General features: G+C 43.6%; 1 protein-coding gene across 3 annotated transcripts in view; it reads left to right on the top strand.

The window, feature by feature from the left end:
* The window catches only part of HEG1 (heart development protein with EGF like domains 1), a 123,791-nt gene that overhangs the window by 75,341 nt on the left and 22,503 nt on the right, over positions 1-25,947 (top strand). For 2 of the 3 annotated variants that reach the window (XM_029213843.1, XM_029213842.1), the window contains exon 18: positions 1,452-6,548. In XM_029213843.1, the coding sequence (XP_029069676.1) occupies positions 1,452-1,601 (150 nt within the window). In that variant the 3' untranslated portion in view covers positions 1,602-6,548. Of the gene's footprint in view, positions 1-1,451; positions 6,549-25,947 lie in introns of those variants that run through there. The other variant, XR_003792278.1, reaches the window with a different exon arrangement.

Below are 25,947 nucleotides of genomic sequence, written 5' to 3'. Positions count from 1 at the left end.
GATAGATCTAGTTTGAACGTTTCCGTTGATATTTACGCATAGGAGCTTTGCTTTACCCTCTGTTTGTCAGGAAAGTCTTTTTCCTCTGATAACTGCAGCCGTAACTAAGCAGGTGTCTCTCCCAGGGGTACCCACACACTTACAACCTTCACTAGGGGCTCCTCAGCCCCCAGGCAGCACCAGGACAGAGCAACTGACAGGCCTACAGCATCACAGGACCCACGTTTGCTGCGCGTTCCCAGGCCATTAGCTGAAGAGTTGTCTTAAGTAGATACACTCACAAACTTACGTGAACCCCATTTTCATTTTAGACAGTAGGCTGAGCAGTCTGTAGAAGCAGAGCCTAAGCTGTCACCTGAGGGAGTGGGCTGTCCCTCACAGTGGCCTCAGGTGTACACTGGGCTCTCCTGGGATCCACATTATAATAAGCAGAAACTAGTGTTTTGTTTCTATAAGCCAACGTTTCTCCCTGAAGGAGGGCCTCCTCAAAGTAGCCAGGGCCTTCCCCAGGGGCTCCTTTTGCGTTAGGTAGGTAGTCACAACCCACTAAGCTGGGATCTGGTCAGAGACACCTGAGAATCAGCTGGCCTCCTGCTTTGGGGTCCTAACTCCACCTCTGACAGGTGGCCTTGTGAAGGTCAGTTCCCCATTCTCAGCAGGGACAATAGCTTTCTGCTAAATACCAGAGAGGATTTAAAGCCATTGTGCTTCGCAGAGAAACTCTTTTTTAAAAGTCAAAATGATAATCAGATAATAATTACTCTTGATAATAATCAAGATAATAGTTAACCCAAGTCTTTTCCTACGTTGGTCTAAAATCACTGGGCTGCTCTTGGGACTTCCCTGGTGGCACAATGGTTAAGAATCCGCCTGCCAATGCAGGGGACACGGGTTCGAGCCCTGGTCCGGGAAGATCCCACATGCCGCAGAGCGACTAAGCCCGTGCACCACAACTACTGAGCCTGCGCTCTAGAGCCTGTAAGCCACAACTACTGAGCCCACGTGCCACAGCTACTGAAGCCCGCGCGCCTAGAGCCTGTGCTCCGCAACAAGAGAAGCCACCGCAATGAGAAACCCGCGCACTGTAACGAAGAGTGGCCCCCGCTCACCGCAACTAGAGAAAGCCTGCGCACAGCAACGAAGACCCAACACAGCCAAAAATAAATAAATAAATAAAATTTAATAAAATAAAATAAAAATGACTGGGCTGCTCTTGATTATGTAATGTTTCTAAAAACCCACTTTTAAAATATGGGCAAAGGGACCCCAGGTTCCATAAAGAGATGACCTGGGAGGTCCTGACTTCTAGGTCAGACCTTGCTCTGCTATGTATAGCTGCCTCCATCTTAAATTCGCCAAAATATAGCATTCATTGTTTCTTTTTTCTTAACTATTAAATTTAAACCCAAGAATAATAAACTGACTTTTCTTCTTTTCTCTTTGGCCACCAGCCTACAAGTGTAAGGAATCCTGAACTTGAACGAAATGGACTCTACCCGGCCTACACTGGATTGCCAGGATCACGGCATTCTTGCATTTTCCCCGGACAGTATAACCCATCTTTCATCAGCGATGAGAGTAGGAGAAGAGACTACTTCTAAGTGCAGCAGAGAGAGGGGCCCGTTGCTGCGACTGCACCAGCGGAGCACCTCCCGCCGGCCGCTCCCAGGACTTGTGCAGCCACACCTGAGCGGCCAGTGGAGAGGGGATGGGCGTGGGGGGTGTGACCACAGTGGAAGGGGACAGCTGGAGCCCGTGGACGTGGAGCGTCAGGCTGCTCATCCGGCACCTTCATTGCTACTGTGAATGTGAACACGGGCCAGTACGGTGGAGTCCCCCCACGACTGCAGCTTGGCCGTGGCTTCGGGGTGACTGTTAATTAGGGCTGATCATCAGGTATCAGTGCAAGGACCCAGGTTTTCCTTAGTTTGCACTTTAGTAAATGCAAAAGTAGGGAGGGAGGTCTCCTTTTGGATGTTTCTCAAGACTGCTCCAGAAAGAAGGCCTCTTCTACTCGGGCACTTCCATAGGCCTCAATTTGGTGATTCATTTACAGCAAAATACTGGCTCTTTGGTTGTTTTCCTGCCCAGTAGCTACGTGCTGAACAACAGATGCCGATGGACATACCACTAGTGTCTGGAGATGCTGGAGGTTAACACACCCTCCTAAGTCGTCTCGTGCTACGTTCTCCAAACAAACCCCCAGAATGAGGAACTGAAATTTGTGAGGCCCAGCACACAATTCCAGTTTGTTTTCTTTAGTCAAGGTGACACATTTACCTAGGATTTTTTTGTTTCCCTTTGCAGTTACATCTGGATCAGGGCAAAACAACTTCCATTTGGTTCTAGTTAGAGGCCCAGCAAGCACTGGATGAAGGCCCTGGTGGAAGGGTGCCATCCCTGAGGGCGCTGCATGGTGCATGGGCTCTGACCTGCATCCTTGAGGCCGAGGCTGCTACATGTGAAGTAGAAGTGGAGAGCTCAGTGCAGGCTGGGTCTGAGCTGGTACTTCACCACTAATGGAGAAGCAGCTTTTGTTGTTGCCGCAGCTGAACATGGTTAGGGAAATGGGCTGAACAGGCGTATTCAATTTTCTGAAACACCAGTGCTTTGGGAAGCCGGGCGTGCGGTTCCTGAGAAAGAATACGGAGCTGGGCTGGAGCCACACGTGAGCCTGCTTACCCACCAGTGCGGCATCTTTGCTAGTAGCCCCGATCTCGTCCTCAAACTCAGTGTCGGTTGAGTGGTTCAGCCAATGGCTCAAAGCTATTTATTCATTGAAGAAATAACTTATTTTCTCTCAAACAGTAATTTGTAACTCTTTGTACTACTACGGAGTTCCCTCCAGAAACATGGGTATAATTCAGGTCAGCATTGGAGAACTAAAGACTTCTGGCCAGTTAGGGAGTTGAGCGTTGGCCTTGGGGAAGGAAATTCCACGAGTCTTACTTACGGTGGCTGAAACGTGGGTCCTGCGAGGGGGGCATATCCTGTGCTGTGCCTTTAACTGCTTCTTGTGGAACTGTGATCATTCTCATCTGCTTTTGAACATCCTGGTTCAGGATGAAGTGAAGAGAACGCAAAGGTGAAAGGATTGTTCCCACCCTGAAGCTCGGAGCTCAGTGGCACCCACACTTCTGGAAATGATGCAGCCTTTGGAGATGGTTCTGTCCCGCTCATGGTTGTTTCTTCAAGGTTCTCTAAGCTCTTCAGAATGAATCTAATCATTAGTCTTATGTAATTCTCGTCCAAACAGTTTTAAGTGCAAAATCCCGAGTCCCGTGGTCTCCACGAGTCACCATTTCCCTGCTGCAGCAGGAGTACTAGTCAGCTGTGGATACCACTTAGTAGTTTAAATTGCATTCATCTCATGAGATAGATACAAAAAGAATTCTGTTTTGTTAGTGGGTGCCAACTTAAAATTTCAGAACATCCCCTTTTAGAAATCTCGGGTCTGGCCTCTTTCCGTGCAACCGAACGGCCGTCTGTGCCACGTGGTCTTCCATCTAACTGGAGAGCTCAAGCTCCTTCACTCAGCACACCTGAGCCAGCAGGCTGGGGCCCGAGGGAGGCGGCTGCTTCCGGGCTTTGGCCGCAGAGCCTCACCTGCCCCCGGGACCCGGAGCCACAATGGAGGCTATCCCCAGGCATACACGCCCGCCGCCTCCAGCTGACCTGACAGCTGACAGATCATCGCCTGTGCCAGGGCCAGAAGCTATATGCTTCACGACATGAAGCATTCTGTCCCCAAAGCATCCTGGAGCAGAATCTCAACATCCAGAAAAGAGTGTGCTGTAAGTTCCAAGAATGCTTTCCTGGGAGTGGCTTTTGTGCATGTGAAGTGGATTAAGAGTGCTGTTTTTCCTTTTACTGTGAGAAAGGGAGGGCCCCTACAAGGTTGAGTTCACATCTTATCTGCAGTTTCTAGAGGCTTGCAGGGTTGGGGGCGGGTGTCAGTGCCAGTGCCGGCTGCTCGCCTGGGTAAGGAAGGGAGAGGCTGGCTTTGTTCCTGCTTGGGGTTAAACACCTCTAGAGGGTCCTCCCTGAGCCAAGACACAGTTGGTGGGGCAGCAGCCCTGGGATGGGAGACAGGCTGGATGCACCCCTGGTGAGCAGAAGCCCTCCCCTCCAGCACAGGCGCTGTGTCAGCCCCTGTACCTGGAGTGTGAGAGCCCTGTGCACAGAAATGCCTGGGTCCTGTGTGGGAGCCCCACAGCGGGGGGCGCTGGAGGAAGCTGCCCATGAGACATTCAGACGTCTGTAGGGAAGAGTGAGGCCGCGTGGAGCCCCGTGTCCCGCAGCAGGCCGGAGCACGGTGACTCGCAAGGCAGGGAGGTGCTCACCGGGGCCTTCCAGCATCTGCAGGTTTTGTCGAAGCTCCAGAGGGTCTTATCTCTGGTGTCTTTTCCTCTTGCCCCATGAGCCAGCCCAGGGCACTAGAGACAATTTAGAAAGCCTAAATAGTCTCAACAGACATCTCATGTGTTCCCACCACACCCAGGCTCTGTGCAGGGTACGTGGCCTCACTGCACCCTGGTGAGGTGGGTGCGAGAGAGCCCATTTTCTCGGCTATGGGACCCTTCAGAGGGGATAAGCACCTTGCCTTGGAGGGCCAGGACTCAAACCCTTCTGCCTGGCTTGTTCGTCTCGCTATACCTCTTGCCTCACCTCCCTGGCAGATGCCTCACCATCCAGTGTCAAAGAGAGCTGGAGAGAGTGGGCTTAAAATAAAAGTTGTTTATTTTAAGAACTTTAATATTATTAAACAGTAACTAAACTAATGCCATGAAGTACAAAAGCAAAATGTTGAAACAGTCCTTTCAGGTCTGTTGTTACATGTATTTCTTGGATGCTTGAGGCCATCATCAAGATAACAGTGGCTGGCTCATGCCTGTTAGCAAGAAGCATATTGGTACGTGGCTTCGGTTGAAGGAGGTGTATGGTGATGACCTGGGTGTTTGACAGACACGGCCAGACTTACACATCTGTCTGAGGGCTGCCTCGCCCTGCTCCCGTGGTGAGGCCACGTTTCCCACATATTGGAAGCATGTTTTTGTGAACATGATCCGAGTCTGGAACATATTCAGTTGAAATGTCTTAAATGCTGACAAATCTTCCTCCTTTGACAAAAGTTTGTTTTCAGAAGCAGCTAAGTCATTTAGAGCCAAAATTGCTGAGTGGATAGTGTAATCAAGCTGGCTGATAGCATTTGAGGTCCAAAACTAAGACGTAACCGTTAAGTTCTTAAAGAGGTCGTTCTTAACGTTAGCCCAAATGGGAGGGCAACATCTTTGCAAGATGAGGCTGGATGGCTGCCCATGAAAATGCCGTTGAAGGGTGACATTCATTCAGATGTGAAAGTTCCCAGAGCAGACACGTCAGGGTCACTCCTCACGTGTGGCTTCTGGGGGCCTCCATTAAGCCATCTTGCCCACTGGTGGTGCACCCAGGTGGGTGCCTGTAACTCCATGGATGCTGCCTGCAGAAGCAAGAATGTTCAGGCCAGCTGCTTCTGGCTCAGTTTAGCCTAACACACCCCAAACTAGGGTTTTGACCCATGGTTCTAAGATACAGTGATTTCAAAACTAGAGCGCTTCTTTGGAGAGAGGAAGAAAGCAAAGTTCAGTAACTCAGTATTTTGTATCTTACTGAAAACCACCTTTAGTATCAGAGATATTTTTTCTGTGTGAAAACTTTTGTGGGGATTAGAAGGGACATTTCATTTCCTTCTTCTTGACAAAGCGGCATTCTGAGGTTCTCATGTGCATTTTTGGAAATACAGACTGTTTTGTAGAGTTGGCTGTTAAGTATATGCTCTTTTTTCTTTTTCTTTTCTTGGCTCCCCGGAGGAGGAAGCTGGTTAAACTACTAGAAAGATTAAAGTTTTACATGTCAGTTAATTTGTTGTGCTAAAGTATCTTTTCAAGAGTGTTATAATCCATCCTATTTGGTGTGAAGTGCTCACAGAAAACCCTGTGAAACCAAAAGGGACAATTGAGGTCTAAAAAAAAGACATATCTTAGACTGGCTCTGTTCTCGTGGCATTTTAAAGAGGATATTTAAAAGGATTGGCATATTAGATTCTAACTTTTTTTTTCTTGGATACATAATAATGCACTTCAGGTGCAGAGTTCTTGGATAGGAAGGATGGGACTAGACAGGGATGGGATGGAACCTGTCTAGCTGGGAAACTAACCCAGGTTTCTGTATTACTTCGCCTGTTTTTTAAAAGATCTCTCGTCATGGGGTGCTGTGAGTTTTGTTAATGTTTGTGTTGCTGGATTTATGGTTAAATGAAGCATGTAGCTGGAAGATGAACTTTTGAGTTTTCACATTGTCCCAGATTTCTCTTTGCAGACCTTTAAACCTTAGCCCCTGGTTGATTGTGTTAAATCCATTATGAGAATGTTATTTAAAGTTGTATTATAATTGCAACCTCCACGAATTATTCAGTACTGTAGCAGCAAAGTATTTGTAAGAATTCGATTATTTTTATACTTATATCCACTATAAGTCTGGCGTTCTAGTCAGTAAAATGATGCAATAAAATCAATATCATTTTCACTGTGTTTTTCTCGTGATAACAAACAAACCACAGCAGAGTGCAACAAGTTCATTTTTATGAGGGCATCATTTAAACAACGGAGCTGCACTGTGAACTCTTACATGGCACAAGTGAGGAAATATGCTTTTGATGATGGATGGATGGGCAGACGGATCAGGCATAGAACCTGCTTTTGTTTACTTTTCTTTCTGCTGGTTGGAAAGAGCCAGTAACCAGTTTTCAGACACGGAAGATTTCCTCCTCAATGCCTCCCACCATCACTCTTCATGTCTTGCAGGAGAAGGGAGAGTAAGCATATCTGTGCTCTATGGTGGAGAGAATCTAGAACTTTAAGGTGGTAGGCCGTGGGCCTTAGACTTACGTGGCCGGTGAATGTGGCCACGTGGCTGACATTTGTTCATTAATTAATTGCTTATTTGAGATTTGAGTGCCTTTTGTGGCAGGGATGGATGAGCCTTTCAGATGCTTTATGACAGTAACCTTGGCACTAGGAGAGGCCAATAATGGCAGCTCAGGACATGACGGTGACCTTTTGGCGGATTAGATCGGGGTTGCAGCCCATCAAACATCTCTCAATGGAAATAAACAGAAGCACTTTCCTCTCCTGACCCGGCTCCCCCTACGCTGCTTTCTGTCCCACCATTTAATCCCCACCTAAGACCTTAGCAGAACCCAGTACTGAACCTCGTTCATGTTCCTGCCCAGCTCAGCCAGACATTGTAAACATCACAGCATTTCCATACCCACTCTCCCCTGGGAACTGTTTAGGACTGAAAATGGGAGGACCTTCTGCTGTCCACCCGCAAGCTGGCCCTAGTACTTGTCCTACCTGTGCATCTCACCTGGCAATGTGCAGCCTCCGCCTCAGGAGGGGATTTGCCAGTGAATAAAAATCTAAAAAATATTTTGAGGCCCTTGGACTTAAAGAACTCCAGCAGTGCACAGTCATTTTCCAATTGTTTGAGAAGTAATGAAAGGTAAGGGGCACAATATATAGATTATATAGGGAAGAGTCCTCCTGTCTTGGATATTGATCAGCCAGGACAACTTTAAACCCCCAGAACTGGATGGTGTCGTCATGAAGCCACCTGACGCAGCAAACATGAACTTCAGATAAGAAAGATACAAGGGAGAGGCCAGGGGAAAGAAATGCAGGTGGATTTTTATTGACCTCATAAAAACTTACAGCATCATCAGAGGGCCTGGGCTCTAACAGCTGGTACGAGACACTCCCTAACAGATTCCTGGCTCTTTTTCCCAGATCACGATGTGAGGCCTGAGTCCGCTCAGCTCTCTGAGCCTCAGTGTCCTGATCAGGGAAGTGGGGATAATAAGTGTTGCCTCCCAGAGTTGTTGTGAGGATGAAAAGGGAGAATTCACATGGAAACACTCTGTAAACTACAAAGAAACATAACACAGATGGGTTCTCTTCAACAGGGCCATCCTGTCACCAAAAGAAAGACAGACAAGTACAGGATTAATGTGTCATTTCACTAGTAACTGGTCCTGAAGACCTCGGACTCGCCATCCAAGCTTTCTTGTCATTTCCCCTTCCCTCCTTCTCCAGCCTGCTCCCCATATCATGAAGGGATTAATGGGTTAAAAATCGTAAGCTCTGTCCAGGTAGGAACCAAGTCTGTCCTGCTCAACGTGATATGCTCAGTACCTGGCACCTAGCAGGCATTCACTAAAACAAAGAATAGGTGAGTGGGTGGATAAATCGTCCAACAGAAGAAGTAAATTGAAGTTAAAGTTCCTGGAGATCTACCCCCTCCAGTAGCTGCAGGCTGACGACTAGCTGATGGTGGATGAATATGTAGCTATGACATGTAACTGAACAGGAACCCTTAGCAAAGATCTCTTGTAGCAAAGTTCAAGCAGGCATTTGCAGACCAAACACTAAAGATACACTAGAAAGCCCTTCACCTGATGAATTATGGAACACCTGTATGATGAAATACCACTCAAGAAATAGAAGGAACAAACTACCTCAACAGGCAGCAAAATGGATGGGTCTCAAAAACATTGTGCTGGGGGCTTCCCTGGTGGCGCAATGGTTGAGAGTCCGCCTGCCGATGCAGGGGACACGGGTTCGTGCCCCGGTCCGGGATGATCCCACATGCTGCGGAGCGGCTGGGCCCGTGAGCCATGGCCGCTGAGCCTGCGCGTCCGGAGCCTGTGCTCCGCAGCGGGAGAGGCCACAACAGTGAGAGGCCCGTGTACCGCAAAAAAAACAAAAAACAAAAGCAAAAACATTGTGCTGAGTGACAAGAGCCAGCCATCAAAGGCTGCACACTGTATGATTCCATTTATATTTCATTCTGGAAAAGACAAGATCATTGGGGCAGAAAACAGGTGAGTGGTTCCCTGGAGGTCGGGAAGGGGCTTTCTGCCGTTCACCAAATATTTCCAGCTTTCCTCCTGTCAGGCACCTGGTAGCCAAACTTCCCCATCTGCTTTGAAATATGGCCGTGTGTCTTGCTTTGGCCAAAGAAATGTGAAGGGAAGTGAAATGTGTCGCTTCTGGGAAGGCACTTTAAGAGCTGTGTGTGGTGGTCATTTCTCTTGCCTCAGCAGTCATGGAAATATCTACTGAGATGGAGCCACTATTGGCCTGGGACCCTGTGACTAAGAGCAACATAGCCTTGTTGCTGACCGGGCTTAGACACGAACAAGAAAAGACGTTAACACTGGTTATTACCCTTGAGTGAATTGCTTGATTCCTAGTTCAACACCATGGGACATTTATATCATTAAAATTCTTCAACTAAGTTGTTTTAGGTTTGTTTTATAATAATTCAAATCAGAAACACTTATTCAGTAGCTAATATTTTCCAAGCCTGTTGTGTGAAAATTTGTGGTATGAATAAGCTTTTGAACCAGAGTAACCTAGATTTGAAACTCATCTCTACGGCTTATTAGCTGTGTGCCCTTGATAGATTTCTTAACCAAACTGATCCTGAGTTTACTCCTCTGTAAGATAGCAATAGTGAGGGCTTCCCTGGTGGCGCAGTGGTTGAGAGTCCGCCTGCCGATGTAGGGGACACGGGTTCGTGCCCCGGTCCGTGAAGATCCCACATGCCGTGGAGCAGCTGGGCCCGTGAGCCACGGCCGCTGAGCCTGTGCGTCCGGAGCCTGTGCTCCGCAGCGGGAGAGGCCACGACGGTGAGAGGGCCGCGTACCGCGAAAAAAAAAAAAAGCAATAGTGATAGTTCCTAATTCAGAGGTATGTTGAGATTAAATGATAGGATGTCTCTAAAGTGTATCTCAGTGATGGGATACATCATTTAGCTCTGAGCATGGGATAAAGCAGGCATTGAATATATGTGTGTTAGGCTCCGTGGTAGGCATGCTTGAAGCAGCTGTCTTGTTCATATAAAACTAGAAAATTTATTCCTCTGCCCTTCCTTCCTGCTTACCTCACAATAGTTGTCAAACTTTATTGTAAGGCAATATCATAGGAATACTAGTACCATCAAGAAGATAAAAGTTGTTTGAGGAAACATGCTAAAACTTTATAATGTAGAACTTGATCTGTATTTAGCTCGGTGATAACTATATTAATCAAAGAACAAGGTCCATCTTTTCTGTCTCTCCATACCCATTACCTTCACCGTGGAGTATCCTGTCCCTCACTTCCTTATCAGTTGGTCCCCATTTCACATTGAGGCTAATTGCTTTCTAAAGACCAAGGGACTTGGGATATAGTCATCCTACCTGGGAAAATAAGGACAAGTTTCACTGTTACTCATAGTATCATAGACTATCTTTTCAGTGAGGTCATCTAGGCAGTGGTTTACTAATCCTGCCCGTGGAGGGGTGCTTGTCCAGGAAGAAGTCATCACTGGGTGGAGGCCAAATGCATGGAATAAGTAGTGAGTTTTTCAAAAAGCTTAATTTATTCAATGTAAATACAGTCTCATTATTATGAGACAATGTCCTTTCTACTTTTTTTAGTTATAAAAATGTCCCTTGGGCCTACCTGGTGGCGCAGTGGTTGAGAGTCCACCTGCTAATGCAGGGGACACGGGTTCGTGCCCTGGTCCGGGAAGATCCCACATGCCGCGGAGCGGCTGGGCCCGTGAGCCGTGGCCGCTGAGCCTGCACTTCCGGAGCCTGTGCTCCGCAACGGGAGAGGCCACAGCAGTGAGAGGCCTGCGTACCACAAAAAAAAAAAAAAAAAAGTCCCTTATTTTATGAAAAAATGATAATAGCAGATGGCAGCTTATTTTTTAGTACCCATGCTTCTTCAGCAAGCACCTCTGTCAGTCCCCTCCACATCACTAGTTTTTTAAAACCTTTAAATCTAGGAACCACTGACCTGGTCCAGCCCTGGATTTTATAAAAGAGGAAACTGAGGCCCAGGAAGCTGAAGACTGTTACTTTTCCCAACGTTTCCCAGTGTCACTGGTTGTACTTTGCAAGACAGAAGCATCATCATGCAGTGGGATAGAATAATGCAGGTTTTAGAGACAGATCTAGATACAAGTCCTGGGCTCCAGTGAACTACTCACTAGGATAATGCCTTGAAAAAGCTATGTCATTCCTACATCTTAGTAGTTGTTGGGTTTTTTTTCCATTTTTAAGACCAGGTTAGTGTCATGTATATAAAGGAAGTCCCCTTCGAGAGGGTTGAATCTGGCTGGTCTCACACTTCTTCACAGCAACATGCAAAGCTTGAAGGCATGAAGCAATATCTATAAGGTTTTCCTCTTAGTCAAGGCAATAGGCAGAGATCATCCAAAAGAAAAGATCTCAGGGAACCCAGCACCCAAGAAAAACCACTCCATAGTGAAGTCCTGCCAACCAAGAGAGGAACAAAAACACTGAATTGGGGAATGGAGAAGCTATGAGGGATATGTGTTGGATCTGTCTAGATAGAGAATTAAGACACGGAATTAAGAAAATGAAAGAATTAAGATTTGGAAATAGAATATAAATGTTACAAAACCCTGACAACGTAAAAATAATACAAGTAACAAAGACAGAAGGTATAGGAGAATAAGATGCTCTTTCCCTTGTTTTTCATAGCTGGTACATCAATCCATACTGTTTAAAGTTAAATAATAAGCTTTTTAAAATAACATATCTATTATGGATTTTCACAGTATTTTTTTCTTGATCTTGGAGGAGTGTCCTTGGAATTAATATCTCTTAAAGACATCTTTTGGAGTTTAGCAATCATTTCATTTTCACTTCGACTGATTTTTCTTCTGTTAATTCAAATTAAAAACTAAATGTCTTGTTGCAATTGAAAAATAGTTTCTATGTTGTGATCTCATGCTTAAAAAATTATACCTACTCACCTATCTGTCTCTGCCTATTCTCTCTCTCCCCCACTATCCGTCTACAAGCACGGAGAGAGCTGTCTCACCTGGTGTCCTCTAAATGTTAATGCTGGTTACTGGATCGTGGGAACTTTTCCTTTCTTCTTTATGCTTTTCCATGTTGCTTGAATTTATCTTAACAAACATGAGTTATTTTAGTAAGAGCAATAAAATTATTCATTTAAAAAATGAAATGAGGACAATAATATGTAACTTTCAGAACTGTCAAAAGAACGTATATGTGTGTATGTATATGTGTATATATATGTATGTATATGTGTGGATATAGACATACAGATATAGATATCCTAACAGAGTTCTTGGCATACTGTAGGCACTCAGTAGGCGCAAGGCACTATTATTATTATTTTCTTGGAGAGAGAAAAGTGTTAAATCCTGACTGAAGTAATCTCCTGTGTTAGTTGGGGTTCTTGGTTGCAGAGATGAGCATCCACTCTGTCTTATTAAAGGACATCAGATGTCTCACAGAATCTCCAGGAGGGACTTGGAAGATCCCCAGAGGAGAACAATGGCCAGATCACCTTGCGGGAATGAGCCCTCCAGCAAAGACAACCCCTCTGCCACCACTGCTCCACCCAGACCCCACAGCTTATACCACTGCCCCCAGGCATGATACTGGCGCCTTAGGCTTCTGCGTCTGAAAGACAGAAAAGTAGACACCATCTGGTGCTGCTACCTTTTATTTCCTCTTCCAAATACAAGTCATGTGCAGGTGCCTCTGGTTTATGGTGCTAAGTCATAGGCCTTCACCCCACAGACAAGAGAGGCTGTGAAAGCAAGGTCTTGGCTTCTATCTTGGTGTGGCAGGTTTTGTGATGGGGGAGATCCCCAAGTACAGGAAGGGTCGTCCAAGGTGCTGAGTGGTCTCAAACAGGGTAAACACTCCGAAGTATCGACCATACTTCCAAGTATCCCTTACAAAGCTTGGTGAGACAAAGACCAAAAGGATTCCAAGAGCACTTGAAAATTATGGTATATTGGTTCTTTACTCACTCAAAGGTTCTGCTAATTCATTGAAATATATTTATGTACAGTAGGCCCTTCATATCCAGGAGTTCAACCAACCATGGACTGAAAAAAAATTTTTTTAATTCCATAAAGTTCCAAAGAGCAAAACTTGAATTTGCTGCTCACTGACAACTATTTATATAAATACTATATATATAGTATTTACAGTATTTTCATAGCATTTACATTGTATTAGGTATTATACGTAATCTAGAGATGATTTAAAGTATATGAGGGGGGGAATTCCCTGGCAGTCCAGTGGTTAGGACTCGGCGCTTTCACTGCCATGGGCCTGGGTTCAGTCCCTGGTTGGGGAACTAAGATCCTGCAAGCTGTGCAGCACGGCCAAAAAATAAAATAAAAAAAATTTTTAAAGTGTGTAGGAGGATGCTTATAGGTTACGTGAAAATATTACATTATTTTATATAAGGAACTTGAGCATTCTCAGGTTTTGGTACCTATGGGGGGTGGGGTCCTCAAACCAACCCCACACAGATACCAAAGGACCACTATAAAATTCTAAAACCTCAGCGAAGGGGCTCCTTATCCAATGTAAACAGTGTTATCAGAGACCTCTCAATTCTTAGCTGAAAAAGGTAGAGAGGTTTTTTGTTTTGTTTTTTTCATTCTTTTTAACATCTTTATTGGGATATAATTGCTTTACATTGTTGTGTTAGTTTCTGCTGTATAACAAAGTGAATCAGCTATACGTATACATATATCCCCATATCCCCTCCCTCTTGCATCTCCCTCCCTCCCTCCCTATCACACCCCTAGGGATAGAGTTTTTATAAAAAATATAAACTGTGTATAAAGAAAAATATTAAAAATCAAAGAATAAGGATTTACAGCAAATATGACAGAATGAGGGTTAATATATCTTGATGTTCCTAAACCCATACAAATTAATTTTAAAAAGAAAGGAAACCGCTAAGAACCCAAGAGATACATGGGCAAAGGACATGCACAGATGATTGACTAAGGAGAAAGTGCAAGAAGACACATGGTCTGAAAAATGTTAACACTTGTAGCTGGAGAGGAAGGGAGACTACCCCTGCCTGGGCACCAAGCATCTTGCATACAGTTTTATTTCATCCTCACAACCATAGTCATGTTAGATGCCATAATCTAAGTTATAAATGAGGAAACTTGAGGTTCAGAAGGGTCGGGTAGCTTATTGACCAATATCAACTGGCAAAGCTGAAACTGACCCCATGACGACTGTCAGGCTCCAAAGACTAGGGACTTTCCACTCACCAAGCTGCCTCTCTAGTGATTGTTGTGAATCAAAGCAAACTCTTTTCACCTATTAAATTATCAAAATCCAATGCTGATGAGAGTATGATGGAAGAGTCATTCTCATAAGAGATTATGGGTGGGTGAGTAAATTAACAAAACCCTTTGAACTCTGTCAAGACTTATTAAGAGTCATAAAAATGTTGATTTCCATTGACCCACTCATTCACTTTGGGGGAATCTTCTCTCAGGGAATAATTCAATATGTGGAAAGAGTTGTGGGCAAAAAGATGTTCATCATGGATTTATAAGAGTGAACAATCGGAAATAACCTAAATGTCGAGAATTGTCTAACTAAACTGGTAAATGTTTACTTTCCGCTTAATAGAATATTATATAGCTATTATAAACATTTGTTATATTATGAAGTGAAAAGGAAAGCAATTATTTCAAATAGTTTTGAAAATAAACCCTTTGATATCAGGATTAAGAAGTGAAGAAATGAAGGAGCTTCTACTTTTTATATTTATATATTTCTGGAATTTCTAAATTTTATTTACTTGTTTTTTGGCTGCGTTGGGTCTTTGTTGCTGTGCACAGGCTTTTCCCTAGTTGCGGTGAGTGGGGGCTACTCTTCGTTGTGGTGCATAGGCTTCTCATTATGGTGGCTTCTTTTGTTGCGGAGCACAGAGAAGTGTGCTCTAGGCACACAGGCTTCAGTAGTTTTGGTGCATGGGCTTAGTTGTTCCACAGCATGTGGGATCTTCCCGGACCAGGGATTGAACCTGTGTCCCCAGCGTTGGCAGGCAGATTCTTAACCACTGTGCCACTAGAGAAGTCCCTGGAATTCTTTTTTTCCCCTTGGAATTTTTTAATTAAATATTTTATAATTTAAAAAAATGAGGGGTACAAGATGGTGGAGTAGAAGTACGTGCTCTCACTCCCTCTTGCAAGAACACTGGAATCACAGCTAACTGCTGAACAATCATTGACAGGAAGACACTGGAACTCATCAAAAAAGATATCCCACATCCAAACACAAAGGAGAAGCCACAATGAGACAGTAGGAGGGGCGCAATCACAATAAAATCAAATCCCATAACTGCTGGGTGGGTGACCCACAAACTGGAGAACACTTATACCACAGAAGTCCACCCACTGGAGTGAAGGTTCTGAGCCCCACGTCAGGCTTCTGAACCTGGGGGGTCTGGCATCAGGAGGAGGAATTCCTAGAGAATCAGACTTTGAAGGGTAGTAGGATTTGATTGCAGGACTTCAACAGGACTGGGGAAAAGAGAGACTCCACTCTTGGAGGGCACACACAGAGTAGTTAGTGTGCACATCAGGACCCAGGGGAAGAAGCAGTGACCCCATAGAGACTGAACCAGACCTACCTGCTAGTGTTGGGGGTCTCCTGCAGAGAGAGGGAGTGGCTCTGTCTCACTGTGAGGACAAGGACACTGTCAGCAGAAGTTCTGGGAAGCACTCCTTGGCATGAGCCCTCCCAGAGTCTGCCATTAGCCCCACCAAAGACCCTGGGTAGGCTCCAGTGTTGGGTCACCTCAGGCCAAACAGGGAGGGGACCCAGCCCCACCCATCAGCAGACAAGGATTAAAGTTTTACTGAGCTCTGCCTACCAGAGCAACAGCCAGCTACCCACCACCAGTCCCTCCCATCAGGAAACTTGCACAAGCTTTTTAGATAGCCTCATCCACCAGAGGGCAGACAGCAGAAGCAAGAAGAACTACAATCCTGCAGCCTGTGGAACAAAAACCACATCCATAGAAAGATAGACAAGATGAAAAGGCAGAGGGCTATTTACCAGATGAAGGAACAAGATAAAACCCCAGAAAAACAACCAAATAAAGTGGAGATAGGCAACCTTCCAGAAAAAGAATTCAGAATAATAATAGTGAAGATGATCCAGGACCTCAGAAAAAGAATAGAGGCAAAGATCGAGAAGATGCAAGAAACGTTTAACAAAGACTAGAAGAAGTAAAGAACAAACAAACAGAGATGAACAATACAATAATTGAAATGAAGAATACACTAGAAGGCATCAAAAGCAGAATAACTGAGGCAGAAGAACAGATAAGTGACCTGGAAGACAGAATGGTGGAATTCACTGCTGCAGAACAGAATAAAGAAAAAGGAATGACAAGAAATGAAGACAGCTTAAGAGAGCTCTGGGACAACATTAAACGCAACAACATTTGCATTATAGGGGTCCCAGAAGGAGAAGAGAGAGAGAAAGGGCCCGAGAAAATATTTGAGGAGATTATAGTCAAAAACTTCCCTAATATGGGAAGGAAATAGCTACCCAAGGTCAGGAAGCACAGAGAGTCCCATACAGGATAAAGCCAAGGAGGAACACACCAAGACACATAGTAATCAAATTGGCAAAAATTAAGACAAAGAAAAATTATTGAAAGCAGCAAGGGAAAAATGACAAATAACATACAAGGGAACTCCCATAAGGTGAACAGCTGATTTCTCAGCAGAAACTCTACAAGCCAGAAGGAGTGGCATGATATATTTAAAGTGATGAAAGGGAAAAACCTACAACCAAGATTACTCTACCCAGCAAGGATCTCATTCAGATTCTATGGAGAAGTCAAAAGCTTTACAGACAAGCAAAAGCTAAGAGAATTCATCACCACAAATCCAGCTCTACAACAAATGCTAAAGGAACTTCTCTAAGTAGGAAACACAAGAGAAGAAAAGGACCTACAAAAACAAACCGAAAACGATTTAGAAAATGGTACTAGGAACATACATATCGATAATTACCTTAAACGTGAATGGATTAAATGCTCCAACCAAAAGACACAGGCTCGCTGAGTGGATACAAAAACAAGACCCATATATATGCTGTCTACAAGAGACCAACTTCAGAGCTAGGGACACGTACAGACTGAAACTGAGGGGATGGAAAAAGATATTCCATGCAAATGGAAATCAAAAGAAAGCTGGAGTAGCAAAACTCATATCAGATAAAATAGACTTTAAAATAAAGAATGTTACAAGAGACAAGGAAGGACACTACATAATGGTCAAGGTATCAATCCAAGAAGAAGATATAACAATTATAAATATATATGCACCCAACATAGGATACATAAGGCAACTGCTAACAGCTCTAAAAGAGGAACTCGACAGTGACATAATAATAGTGGGGGACTTTAACACCTCACTAACACCAATGGACAGATCCTCCAAACAGAAAATTAATAAGGAAACACAAGCTTTAAGTGACACTATAGACCAGATAGATTTAATTGATATTTATAGGACATTCCATCCAGAAACAGCAGATTACACTTTCTTCTCAAGTGGGCACAGAACATTCTCCAGGATAGATCATGTCTTGGGTCACAAATCAAGCCTCAGTAAATTTAAGAAAACTGAAATCATATGAAGCATCTCTTCTGACCACAGTGCTATGAGATTAGAAATCAATTATGGGGGAAAAAAACGTAAAAAACACAAACACATGGAGGCTAAACAATATGTTACTAAATAACCAAGTGATCACTGAAGAAATCCAAGAGGAAATCAAAAAATACCTAGAGACAAATGACAATGAAAACACGACGATCCAAAACCTGTGGGATGCAGCAAAAGCAGTTCTAAGAGGGAAGTTTATAGGTATACAAGCCTACCTCAAGAAACAAGAAACATCTCAAATAAACAATCTAACCTTAAACCTAAAGGAACTAGAGAAAGAAGAACAAACAACACCCAAAGTTAGTAGAAGGAAATAAATCATAAAGATCAGAGCAGAAATAAATGAAATAGAAACAAAGAAAACAATAGCCAACATCAATAAAACTAAAAGCTTGTTCTTTGAGAAGATAAACAAAATTGATAAACCTTTAGCCAGACTCATCAAGAGAAAGAGGACTCAAATCAATAAAATTAGAAAGGAAAAAGGAGAAGTTACAACAGACACCACAGAAACACAAAGCATCCTAAGAAACTACTACAAGCAACCGTATGCCAATAAAATGGACAACCTGGAAGAAATGGAAAAATTCTTAGAAAGGTATAACCTCCCAGGACTGAACCAGGAAGAGATAGAAAATATGAACAGACCAATCACAAGTTATGAAACTGAAACTGTGATTAAAAAGCTTCCAACAAACAAAAGTCCAGGACCAGATGGCTTCACAGGTGAATTCTATCAAACAATTAGAGAAGAGCTAACACCCATCCTTTTCAAACTCTTCCAAAAAATTGCAGAGGAACTGCCACTCCCAAACTCATTCTAGGAGGCCACCATCACCCTGATACCAAAACCAGACAAAGATACTACAAAAAAGGAAAATGACAGACCAATATCACTGATGAATATAGATGCAAAAATCCTCAACAAAATACTAGCAAACAGAATCCAACAACACATTAAAAGGATCATACACCATGATCAAGTCGGATTTATCCCAGGGATGCAAGGATTCTTCAATATATGCAAATCAATCATTGTGATACACCATATTAACAAATTGAAGAATAAAAACCATATGATCATCTCAATAGATGCAGAAAAAGCTTTTCACAAAATTCAACACCCATTTATGATAAACATTCTTCAGAAAGTGGGCATAGAGGGAACCTACCTCAACATAATAAAGGCCATATATGACAAACCCACAGCAAACATCATTCTCAATGGTGAAAACATTTCCTCTAAGATCAGGCAAAAGACAATGATGTCCACTCTCACCGCTATTATTCAGCATAGCTTTGGAAGTCCTAGCCACGGCAATCAGAGAAGAAAAAGAAATAAAAGGAATACAAATTGGAAAAGAAGAAGTAAAACTGTCACTGTTTGCAGATGACATGATACTACATGATACTACACACAGAGAATCCTAAAGATGCCACCAGAAAACTACTAGAGCTAATCAATGAATTTGGTAAAGTTGCAGGATAAAAAATCAATGCACAGAAATCTCTTGCATTCCTATACACTAATGATGAAAAATCTGAAAGAGAAATTAAGGAAACACTCCCATTTACCATTGCAACAAAAAGAATAAAATGCCTAGGAATAAACCTACCTAGAGAGACAAAAGACCTATAGACAGAAAACTGTAAGACACTGATGAAAGAAATTAAAGATGATACCAACAGAAGGAGAGATATACCAAGTTCTTGGATTGGAAGAATCAATATTGTGAAAATGACTATACTACCCAAAGCAATCTACAAGTTCAATGCAATCCCTATGAAATTACCAATGGCATTTTTTACGGAACTAGAACAAAAAATCTTAAAATTTGTATGGAGACACAAAAGACCCCAAACAGCCAAATCAGTCTTGAAGGAAAAAAATAGAGCTAGAGGAATCAGACTTCCTGACTTCAGACTATACTACAAAGCTACAGTAATTAAGACAACATGGTATTGGCACAAAAACAGAAACATAGATCAATGGAACAAGATAGAAAGCCCAGAGATAAACCCACGCACCTATGGTCAACTAATCTATGACAAAGGAGGCAAGAATATACAATGGAGAAAAGACAGTCTCTTCAATAAGTGGGGCTGGGAAAACTAGACAGCTACATATAAAAGAATGAAATTAGAACACTCCGTAACACCATACACAAAAATAAACTCAAAATGGATTTGCGACCTAAATGTAAGACCGGACACTATAAAACTCTTAGAGGAAAACATAGGAAGAACACTCTTTGACATAAATCACAGCAAGATCTTTTTTGATCCACCTCCTAGAGTAATGGAAATAAAAATAAACAAATGAGACCTAATGAAACTTCAAAGCTTTTGTACAGCAAAGGAAACCATAAACAAGACAAAAAGACAGCCCTCAAAATGGGAGAAAATATTTGCAAACGAATCAAAGGGCAAAGGATTATTCTCCAAAATATATAAACAGCTCATGCAACTCAATATTAAAGAAACATACAACCCAATCTAAAATGGTCAGAATACCTAAATAGACATTTCTCCAAAGAAGACATACAGATGGCCAAGAAACACATGAAAAGCTGCTCAACATCACTAATTATTAGAGAAATGCAAATCAAAACTACAATGAGGTATCACATCACACCAGTTAGAATGGGCATCATCAGAAAATCTACAAGGAAGAAATGCTGGAGAGGGTGTGGAGAAAAGGGAACCCTCTTGCACTGTTGATGGGAATGTAAATTGATACAGCCATTATGGAGAACAGTATGAAGGTTCCTTAAAAAACTAAAAATAGAATTACCATATGACCCAGCAATCCCACTACTGGGCACATACCCTGAGAAAACCATGATTCAAAAAGACACATGCACCCCAATGTTCATTGCAGCACTATTTACAATAACCAGGTCATGGAAGCAAGCTAAATGCCCATTGACTGACGAATGGGTTAAGAAGTTGTGGTACATGTATACAATGGAATATTACTTAGCCATGAAAAGGAACGAAATTGGGTCATTTGTAGAGACGTGGATGGATCTAGAGACTGTCATACAGAGTGAAGTAAGTCAGAAAGAGAAAAACAAATATTGTATATTAACGCATATATGTGGAATCTAGAAAAATGGTACATATGAACCGGTTTGCAGGGCAGAAATAGAGACACAGATGTAGAGAACAAAGGTATGGACACCAAGGGGGGCAAGCTGCGGGGGCTGGGGGGTAGTGGTGTGATGAATTGGGAGATTGGGATTGACATGTATACACTGATGTGTATAAGATGGATGACTAATAAGAACCTGCTGTATAAAAAAATAAAAATTAAATTCCAAAAAAAAAAATAAGGAAAATATGTAGGATAAAACTTGAAAATAACCATACCAAAATATCAACAATATTAGAGTAGAAGGACTATGGGTTTTTCCCCTCATTTTATTTTTAAATTTTCTTTGTAATGTATTACTAAAGATGTAGTTTTATAATAGAAAAACATGTCATTCTAAAATGAAAGTATGGGGCTTCCCTGGTGGCGCAGTGGTTGAGAGTCCGCCTGCCGATGCAGGGAACACGGGTTCGTGCCCCGGTCTGGAAGGATCCCGCATGCCGCGGCTGGGCCGGTGAGCCATGGCCGCTGGGCCTGCGCGTCCGGAGCCTGTGCTCCGCGGCGGAAGAGGCCACAGAAGTGAGAGGCCCGCATACCAAAAAAAAAAAAAAAAAGTTCTCATTGCAAGGAAAAAAAATTATTTTGTAACTGTGTGTGGTGATGGATGTGAACTAAATTTATAGTAGCAGTCATTTCACAGTATAAACGCATGTCAAATCATTATGTTGTATACCTAAAACTAATACAAAGTTATATGTCAGTTATATATCAGTTGGAGAAAAAAAGCAAGGTCTTCTCCTGAAAGAGAAAGAAAGTGTGTGGTGGTGTTGAAAGGCAGGGAGGAGTGAAAGCATCTGAAGTAGCTGTTTGGGAAATGAGAGGAAGCTGATGCAAGACATGGAGTAGCATTGGACAGACAGGGAGAACGGTGGGCTTGTGGTAGCAGCAACCGTCACATGAAATAATTTTACTCTAGCAGAACCCAGCAGTAGGTACTAGAGCAGAGAAGGGGGCCAACGGGTTGACCCAGAATTGAGTTTTTGGCAGGTGGCACCAGGTGGGAGGATACTGGCTAGAGGACTTTACTGTGAGTGATGCCTGTGGGTCTGGACTTAGAAGAAGGAAAGGCTTGATGAAAATGAAGGGCTGGGACTTCCCTGGTGGAGCAGTGGTTAAGAATCCACCTGCCAGTGCAGGGGACACAGGTTCGAGCCCTGGTCCAGGAAGATCCCACATGCCGCGGAGCGACTAAGCCCATGCGCCACAACTACCGAGCCTGCGCTCTAGAGCCCGCAAGCCACAACTACTGAGCCCACAAGCCACAACTACTGAGCCTGCATGCCACAACAACTGAGCCCTTGTGCTGTAACTACTGAAGCCCCTGCGCCTAGAGCCCGTGCTCCGCAACAAGAGAAGCCATTGCAATGAGAAGCCTGCACACCACAACGAAGAGTAACCCCCGCTCGCCACAACTAGAGAAAGCCCGCGTGCAGCAACGAAGACCCAGCGCAGACAAAAATTAATTAATTTTTAAATAAACAGAAAATTAAGGGCCAACAAATGTTAATATCTTTAATCTGTAAAATATGTTAAAAGCTCATACACTTTCTCAGGCTTCCCTGGTGGCGCAGTGGTTGGGAGTCCGTCTGCCGGTGCAGGGGACGCGGGTTCGTGCCCTGGTCCGGGAGAATCCCGCATGCCGTGGAGCAGCTGGGCCCATGAGCCATGGCCGCTGGGCCTGCGCGTCCAGAGCCTGTGCTCCGCGGCGGGGGAGGCCGCGGCAGTGAGGGGCGCGCGTACTGCAAAACAAACAAACAAAACAAAACAAAATAGCTCATACACTTTCTTTAGAACATTATGAATAACCCTCCCCATGAAACAATAGACAAAAATCATGAACAGCAGCTACAAATAACCTAGCAAATATATGGAGAATGTTCAATCTCATTAGTGGTCAAAGAAATGAGAATTTAAATACTGAGGTATCATTTTTCACCTACCATCGTAGGGAAAAAGCCTACTTTTTAAAAGTGAAAATACATTATGCTGATGGATGAAAAGAAAGCTGCAGAGGAGTAAATTAATATAAATCATTAAGAAGATAATCTGGCAAAAATTTCTAGAAGCCTCAAAATTTTTATTCTTGAATTAGTAGTTTTACTCCCTGGAATGTACACTAAGGAAACAATACAAAATGAAAAGAAAAAAAGAGAAAGGCACATCCTTCTCGCTCCCTTGCCCCCCAGCACTAGGCTCGTATCCAAAGAACTAAGTCATTAACCTTCAGGAATAATGGAACTTTGAGGCCATTAATGCCCCCTGAAGCTCTCTGTCCTCCGATTAATAGGTATCACAGTAAAGCAAGTTTTCTCAGCCTACTTCTCTACAGAGGCAGGTAGGTCAAAGGCCCCCTAACGTCATTGCCATTGATTTCTACATTTCTATTATCCTAAGTTTCTATTATTAGCACCTGGGTTATCACCCACTAGACTGGGAACTCTTTAAGGGCAGGGACCTCAGTCTTATTTATCTCTTTGTTTTGTATCCACCTCTACTCCTTATGACTAACACTCATATAGTAGATGCCTCATAGATATTTATAAAATTGGCTGTCATTTCAGCTACTCCCACTCCATTGTGCCCCATTGTCTACCCTTTTTAATTTGTGCATTTGGCTGAAGTTGGCGTCTTTTTTTAAAAATTTATTTTTGGCTGTGTTGGGTCTTCATTGCTGCGTGAGGGCTTTCTCTAGTTGTGGCAAGTGGGGGCTACTCTTCGTTGTGGTGCATGGGCTTCTCATTGCTGTGGATTCTCTGTTGTGGAGCATGGGGTCTAGGCACGCGGGCTCAGCAGTTGTGGTGTGCAGGCTCAGTAGTTGTGGCTTGCAGGCTCTAGAGCACAGGCTCAATGGTTGTGGCGCATGGGCTTCGTTGCTCCGTGGCATGTGAGATCTTCCCGGACCAGGGATCAAACCTGTGTCCCCTGCATTGGCAGGCAGATTCCTAACCACTGTGCCACTGGGGAAGTCTCAAAATTGGTGTCTTTGTTCAGTTGATTTATTCATAAATGTCCTTGTTTATGTGCCAACCAGTCTGCATTTCAAGGGTGCTATGTTTATTAAAGGACTCTTGCGTCATGTGCCTTAAAGCAAGGTTCAAAATCCATTCCTCTCTGGGCCTATTAGCAGTAATCGCTTTCTATAACTATCACTAATAGAGGGATGTGATAACATGTGGGTAATAAAACATGGTGGGGAATCAGTTGACTCATAGAAAGTTAAAACTGGAAAGGAGCTCACGAAATGGTGGTGTGGCTCAACCTCTATTCTGATTTTACATATAAGGAAACTGAAGACCAGAGAGAGGAAATTTTCCCAAGAGAGGGAAAATTTGGTTTATGGAAGGGTTGGGATAAGGGTCCAAAGTCTAGGAAGCCAGCTCATTGGATTTCCAGGGCACATGTTGTCATCAAAAGTGTATGGGGGACGGTGAGGCCAGCAAGCCCAGCCATGGCGACTGACATAGTGAAGGCCGAGTCAGCAGGGATTCTGTGACAGGGCTTGGTTGGAGAGCACGGACAGGGCTGTGGGGCAGATCTGGACAAGTGTGTGAATGACATAAAAACAGTGTGGTATGGTGAGTCGAGCATGGCCTTTGAAACTTGGGATTCAATCCCTGGGCTGCCACACGTCCCCTTGTTACGTTACTTCCCTAAGATCCAAGTTTTCAGTCTGTAGAAACTTGCTCACAGAACTGACTTCTCAGAATTGAGTTAAAGGAGACAGTGGATATAATTTCAACTCAGCACCAGGAAAGAGCTCTGGAAGATGGTGATTGCTGCCATCCTCGTGGAGGTCAACTCTTGGGGTCCTTCTAGGACGTTAAAAGTGAGCACCCATCCCCCCGTCCATCTTCAGAATGCTTCTGGACAGCTCCTACCTTGCTGAGGGAGGACCTGTCCCCATTGGTCTGACTGCGCTCGTGAGCACGGGCTGGCCAGCTACAGTCGGCTGCCTGTTTTGTAGGGCCCACAAGCTAAGAGTGATTTTTACATTTTTTAAAAATTTATTTATTTATTTTTGGCTGCGTTGGGTCTTCGTTGCTGTGCACAGGCTTTCTCTAGTTGTGGCGAGTGGGGCTTCTCATTGCAGTGGTTTCTCTTGTTGCAGAGCACGGGCTCTAGAGTGCTCGGGCTACAGTAGTTGTGGCTTGCGGCCTCTAGAGCGCAGGCTCAGTAGTTGTGGCGCACGGGCTTAGTTGCTCTGTGGCATGTGGGTTCTTCCCAGACCAGGGATCAAACCCATGTCCCCTGCATTGGCAGGCAGATTCTTAACCACTGTGCCATCAGGGAAGTACTACATTTTTTTTTAAACTGGAAAAAATCAAAAGAATCGTATTTTGTGAAATGTGATAAGTATGTGGAATCCAAATTTCAGTGTCACAAAAGAAGTCTTATTGGGACACAGCCACACTCATTTGTTTGCATGTTGTCTACAGCAGCTTTCATGCTACCATTGCAGGGTCGATCAGTCGTGACAGATTATGGGTGACATGACATGACACTCTGATCACTTCACACTGCTGCTCTGCACACTACAGACCACAGTGGTACAGTTTTAACCCAACAGTGTTTCAAATGCCATGCGTAGTAACACCATGACATTTTGTGACATATAGTTGATGTACAGCATTATGTTAGTTTCAGGAGGACCTCATAACGATTTGACATTTACATACGTTATAAAAGGACCACCACGATAAGTCCACAGATAAGCAATCATTTGTCCTCATACAAAGTTATTACAATATTCTTAACCATATTCCTTATGCTGTATGTTACATCCTTGTGTATTTATTACATAACTGGAGTTTTACAACACTTCATCCCCTTTACCTGTTTCCTTCACCGCCACCCCGTTCCCTTCGGGCAACCACCCATTTATTCTCAGTATCTATGAGTCTCCTTTCATTTTGTTTTATTCGTGTGATTGCTTTGCTTTTTAGACTCCACATATAAGTGAGATGATGCGGTATTTGTCTTTCTCTGTCTGGCTTATTTCACTTAGCATAATAGCCTCTAGATCCATCCATGTTGTTGCAAATGACAACCTTTCTTTTTCATGGCTGAGTAATACTCCACTCTGTGTATATACCACATCTTCTTTATTCATATATCAATAGGACACTTAGGTTGCTTCCATATCTTGGCTACTGTAAATAATGCTGCAATGAATATTTCTTGTTCCTGCC

This window comes from Monodon monoceros, unplaced genomic scaffold (assembly GCF_005190385.1).
Source record: "Monodon monoceros isolate NGI ecotype Baffin Bay Population unplaced genomic scaffold, NGI_Narwhal_1 Super_Scaffold_11, whole genome shotgun sequence".
Taxonomy (NCBI): domain Eukaryota; kingdom Metazoa; phylum Chordata; class Mammalia; order Artiodactyla; family Monodontidae; genus Monodon; species Monodon monoceros.
The sequence above is the reverse complement of the archived record's forward strand: the minus strand, read 5'-3'. Positions and strand labels throughout refer to the sequence as shown.